The sequence below is a fragment of the Hyaena hyaena genome, unplaced genomic scaffold (genome assembly GCF_003009895.1).
Source record: "Hyaena hyaena isolate Hyena2069 unplaced genomic scaffold, ASM300989v1 scaffold_131, whole genome shotgun sequence".
In the NCBI taxonomy this organism is placed as follows: Eukaryota; Metazoa; Chordata; class Mammalia; order Carnivora; family Hyaenidae; genus Hyaena; species Hyaena hyaena.
In genome coordinates this window covers 3,299,446-3,318,666 of record NW_024080761.1, presented here as the reverse complement: position 1 = coordinate 3,318,666, position 19,221 = coordinate 3,299,446, and the positions used below count along the sequence as shown (strand labels likewise).

At 49.7% G+C, this 19,221-nt stretch overlaps 1 protein-coding gene across 7 annotated transcripts in view; it reads right to left on the bottom strand.

Moving 5' to 3' along the window:
* DNMT3B (DNA methyltransferase 3 beta) overlaps positions 1 to 19,221 on the bottom strand; it is a 39,644-nt gene that overhangs the window by 13,116 nt on the left and 7,307 nt on the right. Inside the window, exons 1-11 of one of the 7 annotated variants that reach the window (XM_039237729.1) lie at positions 12,973 to 13,032; positions 12,626 to 12,788; positions 11,604 to 11,665; positions 9,768 to 9,875; positions 8,756 to 8,881; positions 7,888 to 8,097; positions 6,576 to 6,734; positions 3,534 to 3,641; positions 2,478 to 2,622; positions 1,360 to 1,419; positions 38 to 163 (exon numbers count right to left, since the gene is read on the bottom strand). In XM_039237729.1, the coding sequence (XP_039093660.1) occupies positions 38 to 163; positions 1,360 to 1,419; positions 2,478 to 2,622; positions 3,534 to 3,641; positions 6,576 to 6,734; positions 7,888 to 8,097; positions 8,756 to 8,881; positions 9,768 to 9,875; positions 11,604 to 11,665; positions 12,626 to 12,788; positions 12,973 to 13,002 (1,297 nt within the window). In that variant the 5' untranslated portion in view covers positions 13,003 to 13,032. Of the gene's footprint in view, positions 1 to 37; positions 164 to 1,359; positions 1,420 to 2,477; positions 2,623 to 3,533; positions 3,642 to 6,575; positions 6,735 to 7,887; positions 8,098 to 8,755; positions 8,882 to 9,767; positions 9,876 to 11,603; positions 11,666 to 12,625; positions 12,789 to 12,972; positions 13,033 to 19,221 lie in introns of those variants that run through there. The other 6 variants (XM_039237726.1, XM_039237723.1, XM_039237724.1 and 3 more) reach the window with 6 other exon arrangements.

Here is a 19,221-nt window from a genome sequence, read left to right as displayed (position 1 = left end):
GTAGGGTCCCCCAGCCTCCTTGCCACCCCACAGTCACCTCGACTCTGGTCCTCCTCTCCTCGGTCTTTTCCATTGTTATAGCAGTTGGTCTTTAGGCGTTTGGGTGGGGGGCAGTAGTCCGAGGTGGCTGAGTCATCGGCTGTGCGTCTGCGGGTCTTGTTCTCTGTGAAAGGTAAGGAGATGGCAGCCGTGGCAGGGGTGCGGGGGGCGAGGGGAGTGCAGGGAAAACATGACCTAAAATAGGACCGTGCCACATCCGGGTGCCAGCTGCATCTGGGCCATGACATGGGTCCACATTGGGCATCTTACAGTCCCTCTATGGACAACTCGGAGGAATTCAAAATCCCTCACTCTGCATTTATTTACAGGGGCTTCAACAGCCAGAAGTGCAAGGGAATATATCCTCAGAGACCCAGCGCAAGGAAAACACACAAAGCTTGGCCTACGACGTGCAGCCTGTGAGCTAACGGCCACATGTAGTGACACGCACTTCAAATGTGCCTTGTGCTGACTGAGCGAGTGCACTTTACTCTTAATTTTCATTCAGTTTAAAAACTGCCAATTGAAGGAGACTGGCTGGCTCAGTCAAAAGGGCACTCTTGATATCAGGGCCGTGAACTTGAGTCCCCCATGGGACATAGAGAATTTATAAGAAACTTAAAAAACAACAACAACAAAAAACAAAAACCCTGCCCAATTAAGCAACCAACTGGCTCATTTCGAACTCGGGCATCTCTACAAAATATATCAATTATTTCTCATGAAAAATTCAGCCTACAAATTGAGATATCACAAGACATGTAAAAATATAGATTTTGAAAAATGTGAACTCACAATTTTTATATTAACTTAGAGATGCCAAAACACTGGAAATATTGAATTAAGTATATGATTTCTATTCATTTCACCTGTTTCTTGTATTCTTTCCAACGTTGCTACTGGAAAAAAATTAAATTATATGGCCATTGTTTATCTGTTTCTATACACTCCTTTTATATTTTTATTCAGCCTGTACATATCACCTATAAGAAACATGGTTAAGGAAAATTACACAGCCATCAGAAATTGTAAGGACCCTTTAGTGACAAAATTACACTGGACAGCGCACATACCATTAGAATGGAGAAATTGAAGGGAGAGTAGGAACCCAACAAGTGTAAAGAAAAGTTTGGGAGGGATGTGCACACCCAACAGTGTTCACCTGGAGGGCAGTTGTGAGGGACGGGGGTGAAGAAGGGGTGAGAGCTCAGGTGGACCTTTCAACAGATTGGATTCGTCCCCAGTGACCACCGTATATGTAAGAAATTGAAAGGAAGTGCAGAGAAAACAGTGCATAGTCAAAATATGGGAAGGGAGTACCGTGCTTCCTGGGTTCTAACTTCCCACTGCCTGCACGACGCACCTTCGACTTATTAACCACTTATTTGTGGGGAGAGGGAAACAAAACAGAACAGAAAATACTATGTTACATGTATGGATTGTTAAGCCACATAAATCCTGGATTTCGGACATCTGGGATTCTCTGAGTGACCATGTGAAACCACAGCTAGAGAGGAATTATGGTGCTGGTCAGACCGTTAGCATGGGTGACGCTGCTTTCCACTTGGAGGGGGGTGTGCGGGTTTGGGGAAGGGCTAACTCTTTCCAAGTTTTCTCCAATAAGCATAGCTTAATTATTTTTTTCCCTTTCTTAAAAAAAGAGGGGCACTGGGGTGCCTGGGTGGCTTAGTCAGTTGAGCGTTCGACTTTCGCTTAGGTTATGATCTCGCGGTTCGTGGGTTCGAGCCCCGCGTCAGGCTCTGTACTGACTGCCAGCTCGGAGCCTGGAGCCTATTTCAGAGTCTGTGTCTCCCTCTCTGACCCTCCCCTGCTCACGCTATCTCTCTCTCTCTCTCTCTCTCCTAGAAATAAATAAAAATAAAAATTAAAATTAAAAAAAAAGAGGGGCACTATGGGGCAGCTAGGTGGCTCAAATACTTAAACAGCCCGTTTCGGTATCAGCTCAGGTCATGATCTCACAGTCTGTGAGGTGGAGCCCCAAATGGGGCTCTGCTGCTGAGAGTGGAGCCCGCTTGGGATTCTCTCTCCCCTCTCTCCGCCCTTCCCACTCTTCGCAATTGTGCGCGCGCTCTCTCTCTCAAATACTCAAAAAACAGGAAGAGAAATTTATAAAAAGGCATTAGTGACAACTCCATCTTGGCCTTCTATGTACTCAAGTTTTCGCAACAGATTCAATCCCAATTAAGCGTGCTTGACCTTTAGCAGGAAGGTAACCAGGTAGCTGGAAAAGACTGGGCTTTCCAGTTCACTCTTGCAGCTTCCCCAGGGGTTCACTGGGTGAAAGCGCTCCAGGGCTGACAGTTGGCTGGAAAGCCGGGGGATGCTGGGGGGGGGCAGCGAGGGGTGACCGCATCTCCCCAGACAGACTGTCCCCACCAGCAGTTGGTGGTAGGTGTTGCCCAGGGACCCAGTCCCACCTGGTTGCTTGTTGTTGGGTTTGAGGCCCTCGACGCCGGTGGGCTTAAAGCCCCCATGGGCCCACTCCAACATTGGCTTCAGCTGGTCCTCAAGCGAGTCTCCAGGATTGCTGGGGAAGGTTTTGCCGGCCCGCACCCTGGCTTTCTGTGGAGAGAAAGAGGCTGGGTGAGCGGGCCAGTGGATGCTTGCCAGGCCGCGCCCAGGGATCCCCCAGCAGGGGCCTGCATTCCTCTTCACACTGGCCCCTTTCATGGGCCAGCAGCTGTCCTGGGCTGTGGTATGTGATGGGGAAGGGGGGGGCGCCCAGTGCAGGGAGCCGGGCAAGAGGCTGTGCAGAGAATGAAGTCTCTCCATGTAGGCACCAAATAGCATCTCTTCCCCATCGGGCCTTGAGCAGTCAGCTCTCTCTTGGAGCCCAGAGGACCAGAATCAGCTCTGTCACTTTTACATACAGCAGAAGCATCAGCCAGCACGGTCTTATCGCCTCTAAGAAAGTTCCAGATTTCTTGTTTTTTCCCAAAGAAGTTGGGGAGGCCTCAAGTGTTAAGTCATATTACAGAAGCACTAAGAAGTTTTACATGTCTAATTAAACACAAAAGCAGGCTCACAAATGCTAGACAGAGGCCCCTGACCATTTTCTTTCCATGTCGAGGTAAAAGGAATGACAGCCTGTTGGGTCCCTGACAGACAAGAGGCAGCCGTCCTCAGCTGCTCTCCAGTCTTGACCTCAACCACTCAAAGGAGAGAAGGCTTTGAGGCTCTGGAGAAGCTTATTGACAGATAGGAATATGGTCTCCCACCTCCCAGGGCTCCTCCTCCTTCCAGCAGTGCACAGGGAAGGGGGCATGGCGCCATGAACTCAGGGGAAGTCTCCAATCACTTCCTTTCCTTCCCAGTCATCAGGCTTCTGTCCTATCTGCACACACTTCACGTGTCCCCTCCATGCCAGCCAGCATTGGCTACGCTGTGGCCTGAGCTGGCTTGCTGACTTTCTGTAGGGCACTTGCTTGAACTCTGCTCTTGGGGCCAGCCCGCACACCCCACTACCCTGTTACCTCCAGTGCGTGGTACATGGCCTTCCTGTAAGAAACCAGCTTATTGAAGGTCGCCAGGTTAAAATGTTGGCTGAACAGCCCCAGGGCCACTAGCTTATCTGCAGATACCTAGAAGAGAAAGCCATCATCAACATCGCTATGCAGCCTGTGTCTGGGGTGCCCTGTGTCTCTCCCAGGCTTCTTCCTGGGGACCAAGTTCACAGACTTGAAAGAAGGGAAGAGAAAGGAGAAAATAGAAGGGCACACAGCCTCTGCTGCCCACTATAGCCAGAAGCACGGTGAACAGGTCACTCCAAATGGGAGAAGGTAGGATTCTCACCATGGAGGATGCGCCTTGTATTTGTGTATGTGCTGGGAGCAAACGACCCCCAGGTCCCTGGTGTCGGCCCATCTCAGTGCTGACATGCACAGGATGCTCGAATATTGGTGCTTTTCTACATATTCTTCCCTCCTTCGCGAGCATGACAAATGGCAGCTGTGTTGAACTATTTGGCCTTTTATTAACAGAATTAATTTAACGTATGTGTTTATAAAAGTGTTGGCACAAAGTAAGCAATTTTTAGTTACTGTGATTTATTGGTATGTGCCTTCCACTGGGGCTAAATGCACATATTGCACAAGTCTCCAGGCCGTGCACAAACTAATCAGGCTGCCCCTGGGAGGAGATGAAAACTGCTGTCCAGGGGTGCTGACTGATCAGCCCGAACGACAGGTGATGTCTTATTCCCCACAGCGCATGCTCACCATCTTGCCACCTCTGTTTTTTGCACTCACAGCTCCAACCCTGAGGGAGTATTGCCACCATGTATAAGAAACTGGGCAGTGGAGGGGGGGGGGGCGCCTGGGTGCCTTAGTCTGTTAAGCGTCCGACTTTCGCTTAGGTCATGATCTCGCGGTTCGTGGGTTTGAGCCCCGCGTCGGGCTCTGTGCTGACTGCCGGCTCAGAGCCTGGAGCCTGTTTCAGTCTGTGACTCCCTCTCTCTCTGACCCTCCCCTGCTCACGCTGTCTCTCTTTCTCTCCTAGAAATAAATTAAAAAATATTTAAAAAAAAAAAAAAGAAACTGGGCAGGGGGGTGGGGGAGAGGCTGAGGGGATAGGTCGGATAAGTGTCCATTTCTTGATCGTGGCTCAGGTCAAGATCTCACAGTTTTTAGGGGCACCTAGATGGCTGAGTTAGTTAAGCGTCTGACTTCTGCTCAGGTCATGATCTCACGATTTGGGGTTCGAGCCCTATGTCACGCTCTGTGCTAGCAGCTCAGAGCTTGGAGCCTGTTTCAGATTCTGTGTCTCCCTCTCTCTCTGACCCTCCCCTGCACATGCTGTCTCTCTCTCTCTCTTTCTCTCTCTCTCGTTCTCAAAATAAGCTTTAAATAAAAATCATTTAACAGAAACTGGGGATCAGTGTGGTTGTATGCTGAGAACACAGTTTTCCCAGTTCTGTTCTGCTCTATCACATGCAGTGTATACCCCAAACACCAGGACCTGCACCTCCACCCCATTCCATAGTGCTGATAGCACGCCCACATCATCTTATTCAGCCTTGCAAAGCTCCATTTGTGTCTCACTGGGCCAAAGCAATTACACAACCCATGTTGCTTCATTTCACAGAACTCAGAGCCGACATCCTTCAGGGAGATGCTTCAGGGAGCGCATGAGCCTAGGACATTTGTTGTACTTCTCCCTCTGCTGGTGAAATAGAGTATCTACATGCATCCTGCCTACCAGGGACACTCCATGTCCTCCTTTTTTTGCCTGCTGGGAATTTCAATGTGTTTGTGGCAAATGGCCCTGAGGAAACCCAAATCATGGGAAAAAACAGAACCTCAACTTGATGCTGAATCACACAGATGTACCGAATGGCCCTCCATTTCCACATCTGCCTCCATCCAAGCCCAGCTTGCTGCTCCTCATCTAACCTCCAGGCCTGGTGGGACTAACATTTTGAAAAAAATTTTTTTTAATGTTTTATTTAATTCTAGGAGAGAGAGAGAGACAGCGTGAGCAGGGGAGGGTCAGAGAGAGAGGGAATCACAGATTGAAACAGGCTCCAGGCTCTGAGCTGGCAGTCAGCACAGAGCCCGACGCGGGGCTCAAACCCAGGAACTGCGAGATCATGACCTAAGCCAAAGTCGGACGCTTAACCGACTAAGCCACCCAGGCGCCCCAATTGGACTAACATTTTGAAAAGAGACCATCAGAGGCAACGTATTGCGTACACTATTCGAATCACAACCTGAGATCTCAGAATGTTCTTTCAATAGGTAAGAAACCAAAACGGCCTGATTCATGCCCAACAGAGCTCTTGTCCCACAGACTCTCGAGAAAGAAGAACATAAAATGGTTACTATTGGCACCAACAAAAGCAGCTGTGTGGCTCCATCAGTTAAGCAGCCGACTTCAGCTCAGGTCATGATCTCGCAGTTCGGGAGTTCCAGCTCCGCATTGGGCTCTGTGCTGACAGCTCAGAGCCTGGAGCTGCTTCTGATTCTGTGTCTCCCTCTCTCTCTGGCCCTCCCCTGCTCACTCTGTCTGTCTGTCTCAGAAATAAACATTTAAAAAAGTATATATATCACCAACAACAAGAACACACCCTGAAATCAGTACTCTGAGTACCAAGTGGCCCTGGGCCCAGCCAGGCATGTCCCTCTCACACCTCGCCAGGCCTAAATGATGCTCAGAGGCAGAGACCACCCTTCCTGTCTCTTCCAAGCTTCTCCAAAGATCTTTGAGGATGCCTGCCATGCCCAGCTCCTTAGGAATCTATGAGAAATAAATCCAAGAGAACACAAGTGGCCACAAGTGGATTCAAAGAACTTTCTAGTTCTTTGTCTCCTGGAAGAGCAGATGGAGCTCTGAGTCCCATGAGACCCTATATATGTATTTATCCTGTTTAACAAGAAATTTTCATCCTTCCTAGACAGACTGAGTCAAATAGCTTCATCCATCTGGCAATCATGGGCCTTTTATCTTAAAACATCAAGTGTAAAAGGAAGGGATGAAAGCACTGCAGGTCTGAGGAGCCTGCCTTGCGCTGGACTCACCTCAGAGAACTTGCCATCACCAAACCACTGGACCCACCGCATGCCAGTCATGGCCTGTCGCTTAGAGGTGGCTTTCCATGACACTACCATAGCAGGCCACCAGGAGAAGCCCTTGATCTTCCCCCACACAAGGTCCCCTATTCCAAACTCCTTCCCATCCTGGAAGAAAAACCACATGAAGGAATTCCAATGAGACAGATTGCCTGGGCCCAGGAAAAGTCCTGTCCACCCCACTGACCCCAGTGGCTACTGCCTAGGCGACCAACTTGGGGTTCCCTCCAAAGTGCCCAGCAGGGGGCCCCTAGTTGGCTAGGTTCAACCTCAGCTGAGGTCAAGATCTCCATCTCCTGGTGACTTGAAGCCTCACAGGCACTCTGCTCTCAGTGTGGAGCCCACTCTGAATCCCCTGTCCCTCTCTCCTGCCTCTTCCCCCACGCTTTCATGGGTTCTTTCAAAAATAAACATTTAAAAAAAAAAAGTGCCCAGCAGACGGGCGCTTGATCTCAGGGCCAGAAGTCGAACCCACATTGGGTGTAAGGATTACTTAAAAAAATTTAAAACCATGAATGAGAACCCCTTGAAAATAAGGGGCCAGTATGGTTATTTGAGAGGAACATGGGATTATATTAGATTTATAACATTTCACATATACATTTAACCTAGTATCTAGGAATGAAAAATTGTCAACTGAAAACTCACAGAAAATGACATCAGAATAAACAATGACTATCACTGGGTATCCCCACCAGAGGCCATTAAACAGGCTATTACAAAGCCATTAAAATGCAAAAAAAGAAATTGTAGACATTTGCACATAAAAAGCTTAACATAAAAGGTGAGATGCCCATGAAAACAGGTTGCTAAAATATACCTAGTCTGATATACATAGAAAAAACATAATACACATACGTGTATATGTACATATTTAGCAATGCTGGAGTGAAATAAACAAGCCCCATTAGATAAGTGACCTATACACTTGATGGATTATACAATACAATGGCTTATAGACAAGAGAGTGAGTCACCTCCAGTTCCTAATAAGTGAAAATGGCTAGTCTACAACTGAACGTAAAACAGGACAAACAGAATCGTATACAAACAAGGTATTTGGGAGTACAAATATGTAATGTTCAGGAAATCATCAATGAGGTGTTTGAATTGTGTCTGGTAGGTAAGTAGGGCAAAGGAAGGACATGTTGCTGATGGAAATGAAATTCAAATAGAATAGACGTGACAAAAAAAGACATGGGAATAGCCACATCTGGGTAAGAAGCTGTTCTCCCCGACTACGGAGGCCTTTCCAGTGGTACCTGATACTCAGTGCTGTCGGCATCTGTCACCTCTGCATCCACCTGCGGGGACTCCAGGCTCTCCTGCTGGCTGTCCTGGGCCAGGCGGGCGTAGGGGGTACTGCTGCTCTGGGGCACCACATCGTCCTCTGTGAGGTCAATGGTGAGGTAGGGGCTGGCAGGGGACGGCCACGGTGTGCCTGCCAAGGATACTGTCCGCCGCCTCAGGGACTGTGGACAGAAGGACACAGAACTTGGGCCACAGCAAACCAGGTGGGTGACCGGAGACCGGTGGTACCCCCAGGGGATTCCCGGGCAAGCGTGAACAGTGAAGGCGGAAGGTGAAGAGAACAGACACCACCAAGGATGGTTTTCCAGGAACGAGTGTGGACCCCTTGAGTAGCGGGAAAAAGCAACTTCCAATCAAAACAGAGACAGAACCAGGACAAAGGCAGAATAAGCATGAGTGATGTTGAAAGACTCCCGAGCCAAGCTCAGAGAGGACCACTGGGTTCCTTAAGTGCTTATTATCATGTGGCCAGCCTTGCAACAGGAGTGGAGAATTGTGGCCACTGGGGTTGCCTCAATACAGTCAGAGAAGACAATATTCTGGAGTCAGTAGACTGGAGCTCATTCCGAGAAGGCGCAGGAATCCAGCCAACAGGGAATTCTCACAGTCCGCCAGAGTTCCATCCAGGATCAGGCCAGGAGAGAAGTCATCAGGCTTAGGAGAAGCTTACCCGGCACCCAGGAGTGAAAGGAAAGGCAAGACCCTAAGAAGGTGCTGTGTGTGAGGAAGAGATACAGGTTCAACACCGGCCTCTTTCAGCCGCACAGTGACAGAGGCAGATCAGTCCCTTCAGAGACTGGGGGTGTCCGGGGAACCAACCCTGGTAGCTGAGAACTCCACAGGGGACTCCTCCACGTGGCTGCGGCCCTGTCGGCCTCGAGTGGAGCGTGGGGAGGGCCTGTGCCTCTCCCGGCTGGAGGCATTGTTGTTATTTCGGGTTCGGACCTGGAGGCAAGAGAGGATATGCAGGAGGCCTTTGGTGACTACAGGCTCGGGGTTTGGGCCTTGAGAGGTCGCCTCAAGTCCGCAGAAGTGAAGAGGTGGGTAAGGAGGGAAGGACTCTGGACTGAAAGTGTCTCCCCCGGAAACCCCCCAGTTAGTGGGAGAAGGGGGTTAGGGCGCCAGCAGGGCTGCGAAGGTCCCCAGCGGATCCCACACTGCCCATCAGAGGCAACTGGCACCTGCAGATTGAAAGGAAAAATAATATCCAAGTTTACCCCAAACCAAACATTTCTTCCCCCAAAAGCATTAGGATGACCATCGCCTTCTTCTGGAAGGTACCAGATCACCAAGCTGGATGAGAAGCCCTTAGGCTCCTTTCTCAAGGTGGCATGAACTTGGGTGGTGCACTCCTGTATTCAATTCCTGCACACAAATGTCAATGTTTAACCTTGGGTAAGTTACCAGAATCTTCTCTCATCTGCAACGGGAATGACCTACACCATATGCTGGACGAGATTATAAACTACACCGAGAGGGTCTCTGAGTCTCAGCCTGTTGTCTAACGGGGTGGGTGACCACTAGCAATAATCGGCTACCCATCTCCAAACCACATAAGGTCACAGACTCCACTTACAGAAGTGACTCCCAGGGGGAATGGGTAGTTGAGCCACTTTCCTACAAACTAGTGCTCTTGGGCACTTGGGAGTCAGGAGTGCCCAAAAAGAGCTAAAACCCTGCCATGTGAAAGAAAATCTTCACAATGATTGTTCAGGAGCCTTGCTGCCATTCTCCGTGCTTAAAACATATGTGCACCTCTCTCTCCAAAGTTCCCTCCAGGAACCAAGACCATTTTTTGTTTTAGTGCCTTGGCTCAAGAGTGGGGACTTACAGCTGGGCTTTCGGACCGAGTCCTGGTTTCACGGAAGAGTTTTGGCATCACCGGGGTGTCAGAGCCATCCCCATCTTCCCCTTCGCCATCTCCATCACCCGTCAGATCCTTTATGAATGAAAAGGTGATGAACTTTAAATGTCATTAAAAGATCACATAACCAAAACAGTTTAAGAATGAAGAGTCAATCACACTGAAAATAATCATAATACTGGCCCATGTGACCTGAAAATATTTTCAATTACTACATTTTGTTTCAAAAAGACTTTATGATGGCTTACTACGGGGATCACAAATTTAAGACATGATTTAAAAAGAAAAAACCCTGGGGTGCCTGCGTGGCTCAGTTGGTTAAGCATCTGACTTCAGCTGAGGTTGTGATCTCGCTGCTCTGGATTCAAGCCCCTGGTCAGGCTCTGCGCTGACAGCTCAGAACCTGGAGCCTGCTTCAGATTCTGTGTCTCCCTCTCTCTCTGCCCCTCCCCCACTCAAAAACACTAAAAGAAAAAAAAACAACCAGTAGAAAATCAGGAAACCTACAATACAGTATGAATGCAATATGCATCATGATGACTACAGTATCTACACCTTGGGGAGACTGATCTAGCTATGCCTAACAGGGACAGCTGGTCAATTTGCACAATTCAGTGGGAGAAGTCAAAGGCTCAAAGGAGATGCTTCTTGATATAATGACCAGGAAAAAATGGCACCAATGAGCCAATGAAGAACCCCTAGAGCATGTCCCCTGCTGCAGAGCAAAACCCAAAAACCTGAGCACCGGGAAGCAGCCCGAGTTTTGGATGCAATATTAATAAATTGATGTCACTGCACTTGCCAATTTTGTGGCTTTGTCTGAGTCCATTTCACTCCTTAAAAAGGATACTTTCCTTAGAGCACAACAGGGATATAAAGAGAATCAAGTAACACACGCCTCGCCAAGCCAGACATAGAGGAAATGCTCATCCAGGGTCTATTGCCATTCCTGGTAATGGCCACCAGAATTAAAACAGCTGTCCAGAGCACCCGGTCCTGTTCATCCACACAGCCCTTATTCTCATCATCTGGGTGCCCACTGGTTGCTTTCCAGCAGAAGAGAAGCTGTGTGAGTGTGAATTTGCACTTGTCCATACCTTTGTCCCCAGTGCTTGACACCAGTTCTTTCAAAAAAATAACCAAGTTGAAAAAAAAAAAACACACCTCTTACTGTGATTAATACGAACACGAAAGGCGTGAAATGATGACGAGAATTAAAAAAAACATATGGGAAGACTATTGCATGGAAACAAAATTGATCAAGGAGAAACCTTGACTTTGCAGCAGGCATTAAAAGACATTGCAATGATTGTCAGAAATCCCTAAAACAAGTTCTTTCCAATGTGAGGGAAAAAAATCCTTGAGGCCACAGCACCCTGATATCAAAACCAGACACAAATATATTCCAAGAAATAAAAAACCATACATCCACTTTATTCATGAATAGCTCCTAAACCTCATCACATTGAAAACATACCACAACCAAGTTGGGCTCCCTTCAGGAATAAGAAGGGCGATTTTACTACATTAAAACTTTTATCAATGTAATCGATCATCTGGGCTGAGAAAATGAGAATTCTAGACATATGCTGGGAAGCATTCAGTAAAAAGCTTCATAATGGAGTAAAATAAATGTTTATAATAATAAAAGACTTAGCAGAAAATGCCTTCATGCATGAGTTTGTTCGAAGCCCTCGTGTGCTTAGCAGTATTCAAATCTATCTTTCAGCAAGTATTTATTGGGTACCACTCAAGTTCCCCATTGAATGAACACTCCTGCAAAAGGGACATTAGAACACATACCTGAGTATAACTGAGCAGACTGGAGACCTCCCTCTTGGACAATCGTGAGCTTGATCTGCGGCCTGGAGAAAAAAGGACGAGAGTCTTATGTGTTGAAGGACCAGCCCCGTCTTCCTTTGCTAACCTGTGTCCCCTGAAGTCTCCTCTCTGGGTTGTTGGCTTGAGTTCTCTCTAAAACCACTGGCATACCTCAGGGGGTTAACCCTCAGGATCTGAGTTCCCCTCAATGTATTCATAAGGCAACAGGGCACAGGGCCAGGCACATAATAGGACCCCAAACAATACCAAAGGTACTCAAGAGGAAAGGCACCAATTTCCTTCCAGAACTGTGGCCACCAACTGCAATTAATGACTGTCTGGTGGCTGCCATATCAGCCACGTTTCAAGTGCTCATGTGTGGCTCGTGGCTGTCCTAGTGAACCATGCAGAAACAGAACACATTCACCCTCGCGGAATGTTCTATGGGACAGCACAGTTCCAGAGGATTTCAACAACAGAATGGGACACTAAAGGGGTTTCCAAACCAGCTGGGTCAGGAAGTCTCAGTGGGGAGGATCCCAGGTGATGTGATCCAGAACTGTGGAGGGGGAAGGGGGGAGGGGGGGAGGGCAGGATGGTAAAGGAAGCAAGCCTCAGATCCTCCCCTGCTCGAGTGTCTTCTTCCCACATGATCACCTGCAAGGGGAGAGGGGTCCCTCTGCAGAAGAGCCACAGACCCCAGGGTATGCTCCAACCATCCCCCCCCCATCATGACTGGAAAAGGACAGGGGTCATCACCCTGGGGTTACCTCCTCAGAGTCCCAGCTGAGGGGAGAGGAGAAGGGGGCCAAGGGCTATGGGCAGGGAGGAGAAATGGGCTGGGCTCTGCCTCCATCCATTTCCCTTTCCTGGGAGGTGTGGCAGGGGGCTTGTCAGAGACCAGACCCTCTCCCCACAACCTGCCTTGAGCCTGCTCGGAGGCTCATGTCCCAGCTGCTGTCTGCAGGGCCTGGCCCGCCCCTCCTCCCCACTAGCCCAGCCACCTCTGATCTCCGGGGTGCTGATAGCCTCCAGGATGGGGGGTGAGGGCGCATCCTTGGAGTCAGAAGACTGGTCGCTGCAGCCCCCATTAGTGATGATGGAGTCTTCCCTCCCGCTGGCGTCCTCCTCTCTGTTGAGTTGTCTGGTGTCTCCCTTCATTGTTTCCTGCAGGAGGGGCCAGAATGGGTGGGGTAGCAGGGACGCAAGGGCACAAGGGGGCAGCACACCCCCGACCTCCCGCCAATGGCTCTATGTCCTCAGGCCAAGAGAGGCCCCTTGACATATTCTCCGGGTGATATTCCTGCCCAAGGACCCCACCCAGACTGCCCCCATAGCCCGCCCCCCTCACCAAACTCGGAGGCTCAGGACTTGGTTCCATGTGGCCAGGCGGCCCGAAGGCTCAGACACCAGCACCCAGGACAGAGGAGGGGGCTGGGCTGTGGTCTGAGGCTTAGGCTGTTCTGTGCAATTAGCCGGCCACTTCAAACAATGCCATTTAGGACCCGCCTGCCCCGGCCTGCCTGCCGCCAGCCTTGGTCCCCTCTGCCCCTGGCCCCCTCTCCCTGCCCAGCCTCCGCAGGGCCTCAGGAAGCCAGTGCATTATTTTCCCTCCTGACCCCTTTGTTTGCTCTCTCCCTTCCCCTCAATCTCCAGGTCCTCTTCCCACCCGCCCCCTCCTCCCCCACAGAACAGCTTCTCTCCTCTCCATGGCAGCACAAGCCCCGCCCCACCCCAACCTCAGGGGCCCATTGGTCTGCTGGCCTGTCGCTCACTCCCCTCCTCCCTCACCAGCTGGGGCTCAGAGTCCCAAGTTCCCAAGAAGGGAAAGGATGGAGAAGCACAGGCAAAGGACTGGGGCAGTTAACAAGGGGGATGCTCCCCATTTGCTCCAGCCTCACCCCACCTCTGGGCCTTTGTCTCCCCACTGCTGCCCGTCCTGGTAACTGCATCATCACCAGGCTATGCTGGCCAGGTTCTCTTCTCACTGAAGGGTGGAAGAGCTGTGTGACCTTCATCCTGGTTTTCTACATGTTGGCTCCAAGAACCTGCACCTTTCACTTACTCCTCCTATTCACGTGATCGTGGGCCCATTTTATAGAAAAGGAAAACTGACATGCAGACAGGGTTAGTCTCCAACGTGAAAAATCACATCTAAGAGGTGGGGCCATGGCAAAACTAGAAACTAGGTAGCACGTGAGGGCCCCAGACTCCTATTCCTTAGTTTCCCCCAAACTACTCCAGAGGTATTTGGCACCACACCATATTGCTCTGGACTCTGTCCTGGGAAAAGCTTCCCAAGCAAATGGCTGCCGATCAGCACTAAGCACCCCGAGTCCCTGTATCCCATTGTGGGGACTCACCACAGGGCACCAGATGACCCACACTAGCCTCCCAGGGTACCTTCTAGAAGCATCCTCTAGGCTACAGGGCCGTAGACTGCAGTAGTGATGTGGCACCCCCATCCACCAGGGGGCGATGTGGGGACCAGTCTGAATTGGCCTGCAGCGCCCCCAGGTGGATATACGATGGGGCCTGGGGTCCCAATGCCATCCTCTGCACCTGTCCATGCCCCAGGCCAGGGCATGGGGGCAGCTAGACCCCTGCTTTATTTCCCACAAGGCACCTCAGGAATCACCTGGGAGCTGGTTAGAGCTGCAAAATCTCAGGTACTTGGCCTAGACCTACTAAGTCGGGACCAAAATGTTTGAAAGACCCCTGGGTGATTATATGCAAGTTAAAGAAGCATTGTTCTGGCTCTAAATGTATACTGATCCCTGATCCACAGAACAGTGTGGCATTTACCCACGCCACGTGGTCCAGGGTCACAATTCTGATCTGTTTTCTCGAGATACATGTTAAGGCAACCCACCAACCCCAGGGAAACAGGAGCATGCCAGACCTGGTCTGATCAGCTGCTCCGTACCCCCATTCACCGCCAAGCCCTGACCTGGAAGAACAGGCTGCCTGACCTATGGCCACTTCCTGTGAGGCCAAGCTGCCAAACTCCCAGGAAAACTGCTGGAGTGTAGTTCCAAGTAATAATTAATTCCCAGCGTCTTGCCCCAGGCCAAACCAGTGAACTAGGCAACCTAGGTAGCCAGCCTGACACTGAGAGGGGGTCTGGGTCATCTGGGTCGTGGGGTGCACAGAAGATTAGGGGAGGAAGCAGCAGTCAGGGCTTCTAGTCAGAAGCGGTAACAAGCAGGTCAGAGGCTGAAATTGGGGGCCATTACTTCCCTCTCAAGGGCCCAGGGTTCCCTCAGACGGCCCTTTCCTGTGTCAGTCAGGAGGTTCCCTCCTAGACAGGCCTGGTGTGGACAATGATTAACTATCTCAGGCCTTCCCCCAGGGCCTCAGCAGTGCCAACCTGTCCCCCACTCTACCAAGCACATGTGAGCAGAGCACCTTTCCCAAAGCCACATGTCCACATTCAGGAAAAACCTCCTGCTCCTATAACCTCAGCACATGAGGACTGGAGGAACGTTCTGGGAAGAAAACCAACCAGCTCTAAGTGGCCTCGGCTACCTGGGCTGGCCCAGGGAGGCTATTTTAAAACACTCCCCCCTCTCCCAAATGTATAATTCAATTATGTGATTTCACTGGATGATGTGAGTTTCATCGCCCTGGGTTTGCATTGACGTGAACTTCCCTTGCCCACTTACTGCCACAACACACACCACCATCCAGGACCCGCACAGGCTGAACGGTGCCTGGCTCGGCTCATCTCCCTGATCACAGTCTACACACGGGATGAATAAAGCTCATCTCTAGGCACGTGCTACGCTGCCCCCTCAGCCTGGAAGCCCTCCACATCTCTCCCTACCACATACCTCCCTGTTGTTCACTCCAAAACCACATCGTGAAGGTTGGGAAGGCTTCTCCCAATATACTCCTGCTCCAAAAAGCCATAACCTGGCCCTGCTCACACAAATCCTCACCGAAAGATACAGCTTTTTTTTTTTTTTTTTTTTGGTGTTTCTTGCTATATACGCACCACCCTCTTCTGTGCTTTACCTGCATCAACTCATTTAATCCTTCAATGAGGTGCATAGTATCCCTATCTTACAGATGGACAAACTGAGGCACAGATGGATTAAGCAACATAACACACACTTGTGAAGCAACATAATACACACGTGACCAGTGGGACTTGTTAAAGTGTTCCAGTCCAGAAGTTAAAGAACAGACAGACCTAACCACGTGCTCTTCAGAACAGGAAGAAATTAGCACCAGAGACTGGTGTGCAATGAATGAATGGTAGACAAATCACCCTCACCTCTTCCCACCACCTCCCGCATAATGTGGCCCCAAGACAAGTCAACTGCTTTATCTACTGTGATCTTTCTAACCCTGGAGGAAAACCTGGCTGAGTCACCCCGAGAGATGGCACCTTCCTGAGGGACTTTTCCAGAGGGGGTGCTGTGCTGGCTCAGCAGCGGTGCCTTGCCACTCACTCCACTGTGTCCCAGCGCCCAGGTCCCTGCCTGCCGTGAGCCAAAGGCAGCACAAACCGCTCTCTCAACCCGCACCAGATCCCGAGGCAGGTCCTGTTATCAACCTCCTTCCGAGGGTTTCCAATGAATTAATCAAGTCACCCGACAAGGTGGAAATGCCAAGACTCATGCCTATACAGTCCAGGGCAAGTGCCTGTAACTGCTGTGCCGAGACACTGTGGCCGAGAATTCTAGTTGTGAACATGGCCTCGCCCATCCCAGAGACTGCGGGAACCTCAGGGCTGAAGGACAGGATCCACCAGCCAAGTGTTTACCTTCACAAGAGGTGATGTGATGGTCTAGCCTCGTGATGTGTGGTGAACTCTGACCCTTTCCCAGAAGCTGGGGTCTGGCACGTGATTCGGGGGCGGGCAGCAGTGCAGGGTGGGCTCACCCGCGAGGTTCACCCTGCAAGGCTCTGCCTCATTAGCGCAGGGTGCCTGTGTCCCAACTGAACCAGGTCAGACGTGTCCAAATGCAATGTGGCAGACAGAAGGGTGGGTGGCACATCCCCCCCCAATCAGACTCAGGGAGGAAGCCTAGGGACTTGGCCTCCCCCCACCTGAACCCAGCTATAAGGCTGAGAAGTGATGTCATTTATTTCCTCCAGGCTGGCACTGGCAGCAGAGACATTTCACAGCATCTTGCAAATGTTAATTGCATTAATTAAATGTACAATACCAAAAAGGGGTAGGATGGTGGGCATAATGGGGACATAGGTACAAAAGAGGCCACTTGGGCATCCCTGTCCCACATGAGTCCCCCAGGGGTTAGAGATTTAGTGATGTAAAAGGGAGGTTGAAAGATATTTCCACTCACCTATTTAAGAAATTTCGTCTTCTCCATGGCCCCTGCAAGGGAAATCTAGACTCCTGTATCCTCCCCCTCAACTGCTCAAGTCTTTCCTAGCTGTTCCCCTTGTCCAAGATTCCAAAATAGTTGAGATGGAGCAATTACTATATATCTCACCAAAAAAAAAAAAAAGGGAGAGAGAGCGAGCTAGCTTACTCTTATGAGGCCTCATTTTGTAGATAAGCAAACTGAGCTCAGAGATAGCAGATGGCCAGATTCCTTGCCCAGGCTTGCACAGCAACTAAGTGATGGAGATTTAGACTTCGTTCAGGAGCCGGATCTCAAAGGCATTTAAAATGAATATGCTAAGTATAGTTATAAAAGCAAGGCCTGGGGAGGGACACCTCACCACGTGAACAGAGAGAAGGGGGGAGGTTCCCAGGCAGCAGGAACAGCTAAGTACAAAACTAAGGGGCTGGCAACAGGCTCCCCACCTGGCTGGTGGCAGAGTATGAGGTCACAGAGTCAAGGCCTTTACCTGATTTTTAGAAAATCTTTGCTAAATTCCAGAAATTGCCAGGTCCACGGGAAAGTTGGAAGGAAAAAGCCCTCGATGGATTTTCTCAAACCCTAGTTTTATCATTTATGAAATGAAATGACCTCACCTAATCCCCTGGGTGGTTGATGCTGCAGACCCAGCGTAGAGAATGACACCCTGAGAACCTGGAGCTAACACACTTTCGCGTGCCTTCCTGCCTAACTTCCCAGCTCTGCCTCACAAAAGGAAGCATCCCTTCATCCCGGGCAATTCAGAAGCAATGTGGACAATTGTTCAGTGCCTCTAGGCCTCAGTTCCAAGCACCACTTGTCATTGTACAGTAAAAACTGGGTTCTGGTATATTGATCAGAATTATTAAAATTATTGATCCAAGCAGGGGTCAAATTGGACAAGTGCAAAAAAAATGGCTATAGGAACATGTTCCTTGCAGCATTGCTCATATTAGCAAAATACTAACAAACACCTAGATGTTCTTCGGTCAATTGGAATTAAATTATATGCCAATACCCTTATAGATAACTCACAGAAGAAAAAGCTGGGGCATCTGGATGGCTCAGTCTGTGGAGTGTGTCACTCCTCAACTCGGGGTTGTGAGTTTGAGCCCCACTTTGGGTGTAGAAATTCCTTAAGAAGAAAATCTTAAGAGAAAAAACAGGGAATATACAGGAAGAGCTTTAAAGACAAGGAAACAAACTGGAGTTTAGAGTCAAGCTTTTTACCCTCTAAACAAATCTAAGCTCGCAGCCCCCTTCCCCTACAATTAATTGGGAAACCCTTGGAGGGGTGTGCAAATGCAGAAGGAAACCAATGGTTAGCTCTGGGGTGGGTGGGTGGGTGGGGCAGCATAAGGAGCAAAGGATTCTGGGAGCTGCTATGCTCACCCCTATGGCCAGGTGACCCTTAGCAAAGCCAGGCCCCACTGCCCTCTCTCCCCTAAGGATAGGGGAAGAAAGACCAATATTCTGAAAAGCCACCACCTTGGCTCTCCCCCACAGTCGTCTGCTCCCGTTGCCACAGCCAATGCCTTAAATCTCAACTGTTTATGGAGGCTATGGGGACAGTTAGCCTTTAAGATGGCAAAATGGCAATACCTAAAATGCCAAATGTTCCATTTCCTGTTGCACAGGACTCTTCTGCTACAAATCAACCCAGTCCAAAGCTCTTACCAAGACCTATGTACAAGCATGGTCATTGCTGTTTCGTTTACCATAGCAGCAACTTCAAGCAAATGACTGGCTAAATCCCAGGCAGCCATACTGGGGGATGCAAATGAGAGGCAACGAATGAGGGAACGACTATGCGACAGGAGTGTCAAGTGAAAGCCTGCACAACAACACAATCGCAGGTATTATGTTAGCAAATGCATTAAGCCATGTTCCTCCAGCACTTTTTTCTCTAACTATAAAAATCCCGGTCTCTTGGGATGGTAGCTTGTGAGTGAACTACCACATGCCCATGTTACTGTAATAGTCAGATACTTTTTTTTGAAAATGTACATTTTCAAAATTTGAAAATTTTTTCCTTTGAAAATGGACATTCAGGGGCGCCTGGGTGGCTCAGTCGGTTAAGCAGCCAACTTCAGCTCAGGTCATGATCTCACGGTTCATGGGTTTGAGCCCTGTGTTGGGTTCTTTGCTGACAGCTCAGAGCCTGGAGCCTGCTTCAGATTCTGTGTCTCCCTTTCTCTCTGACCCTCCCCTGCTCACAGTGTGTCTCTCTCAAAACTAAATAAACATTAAAAAAATTTTTTAAA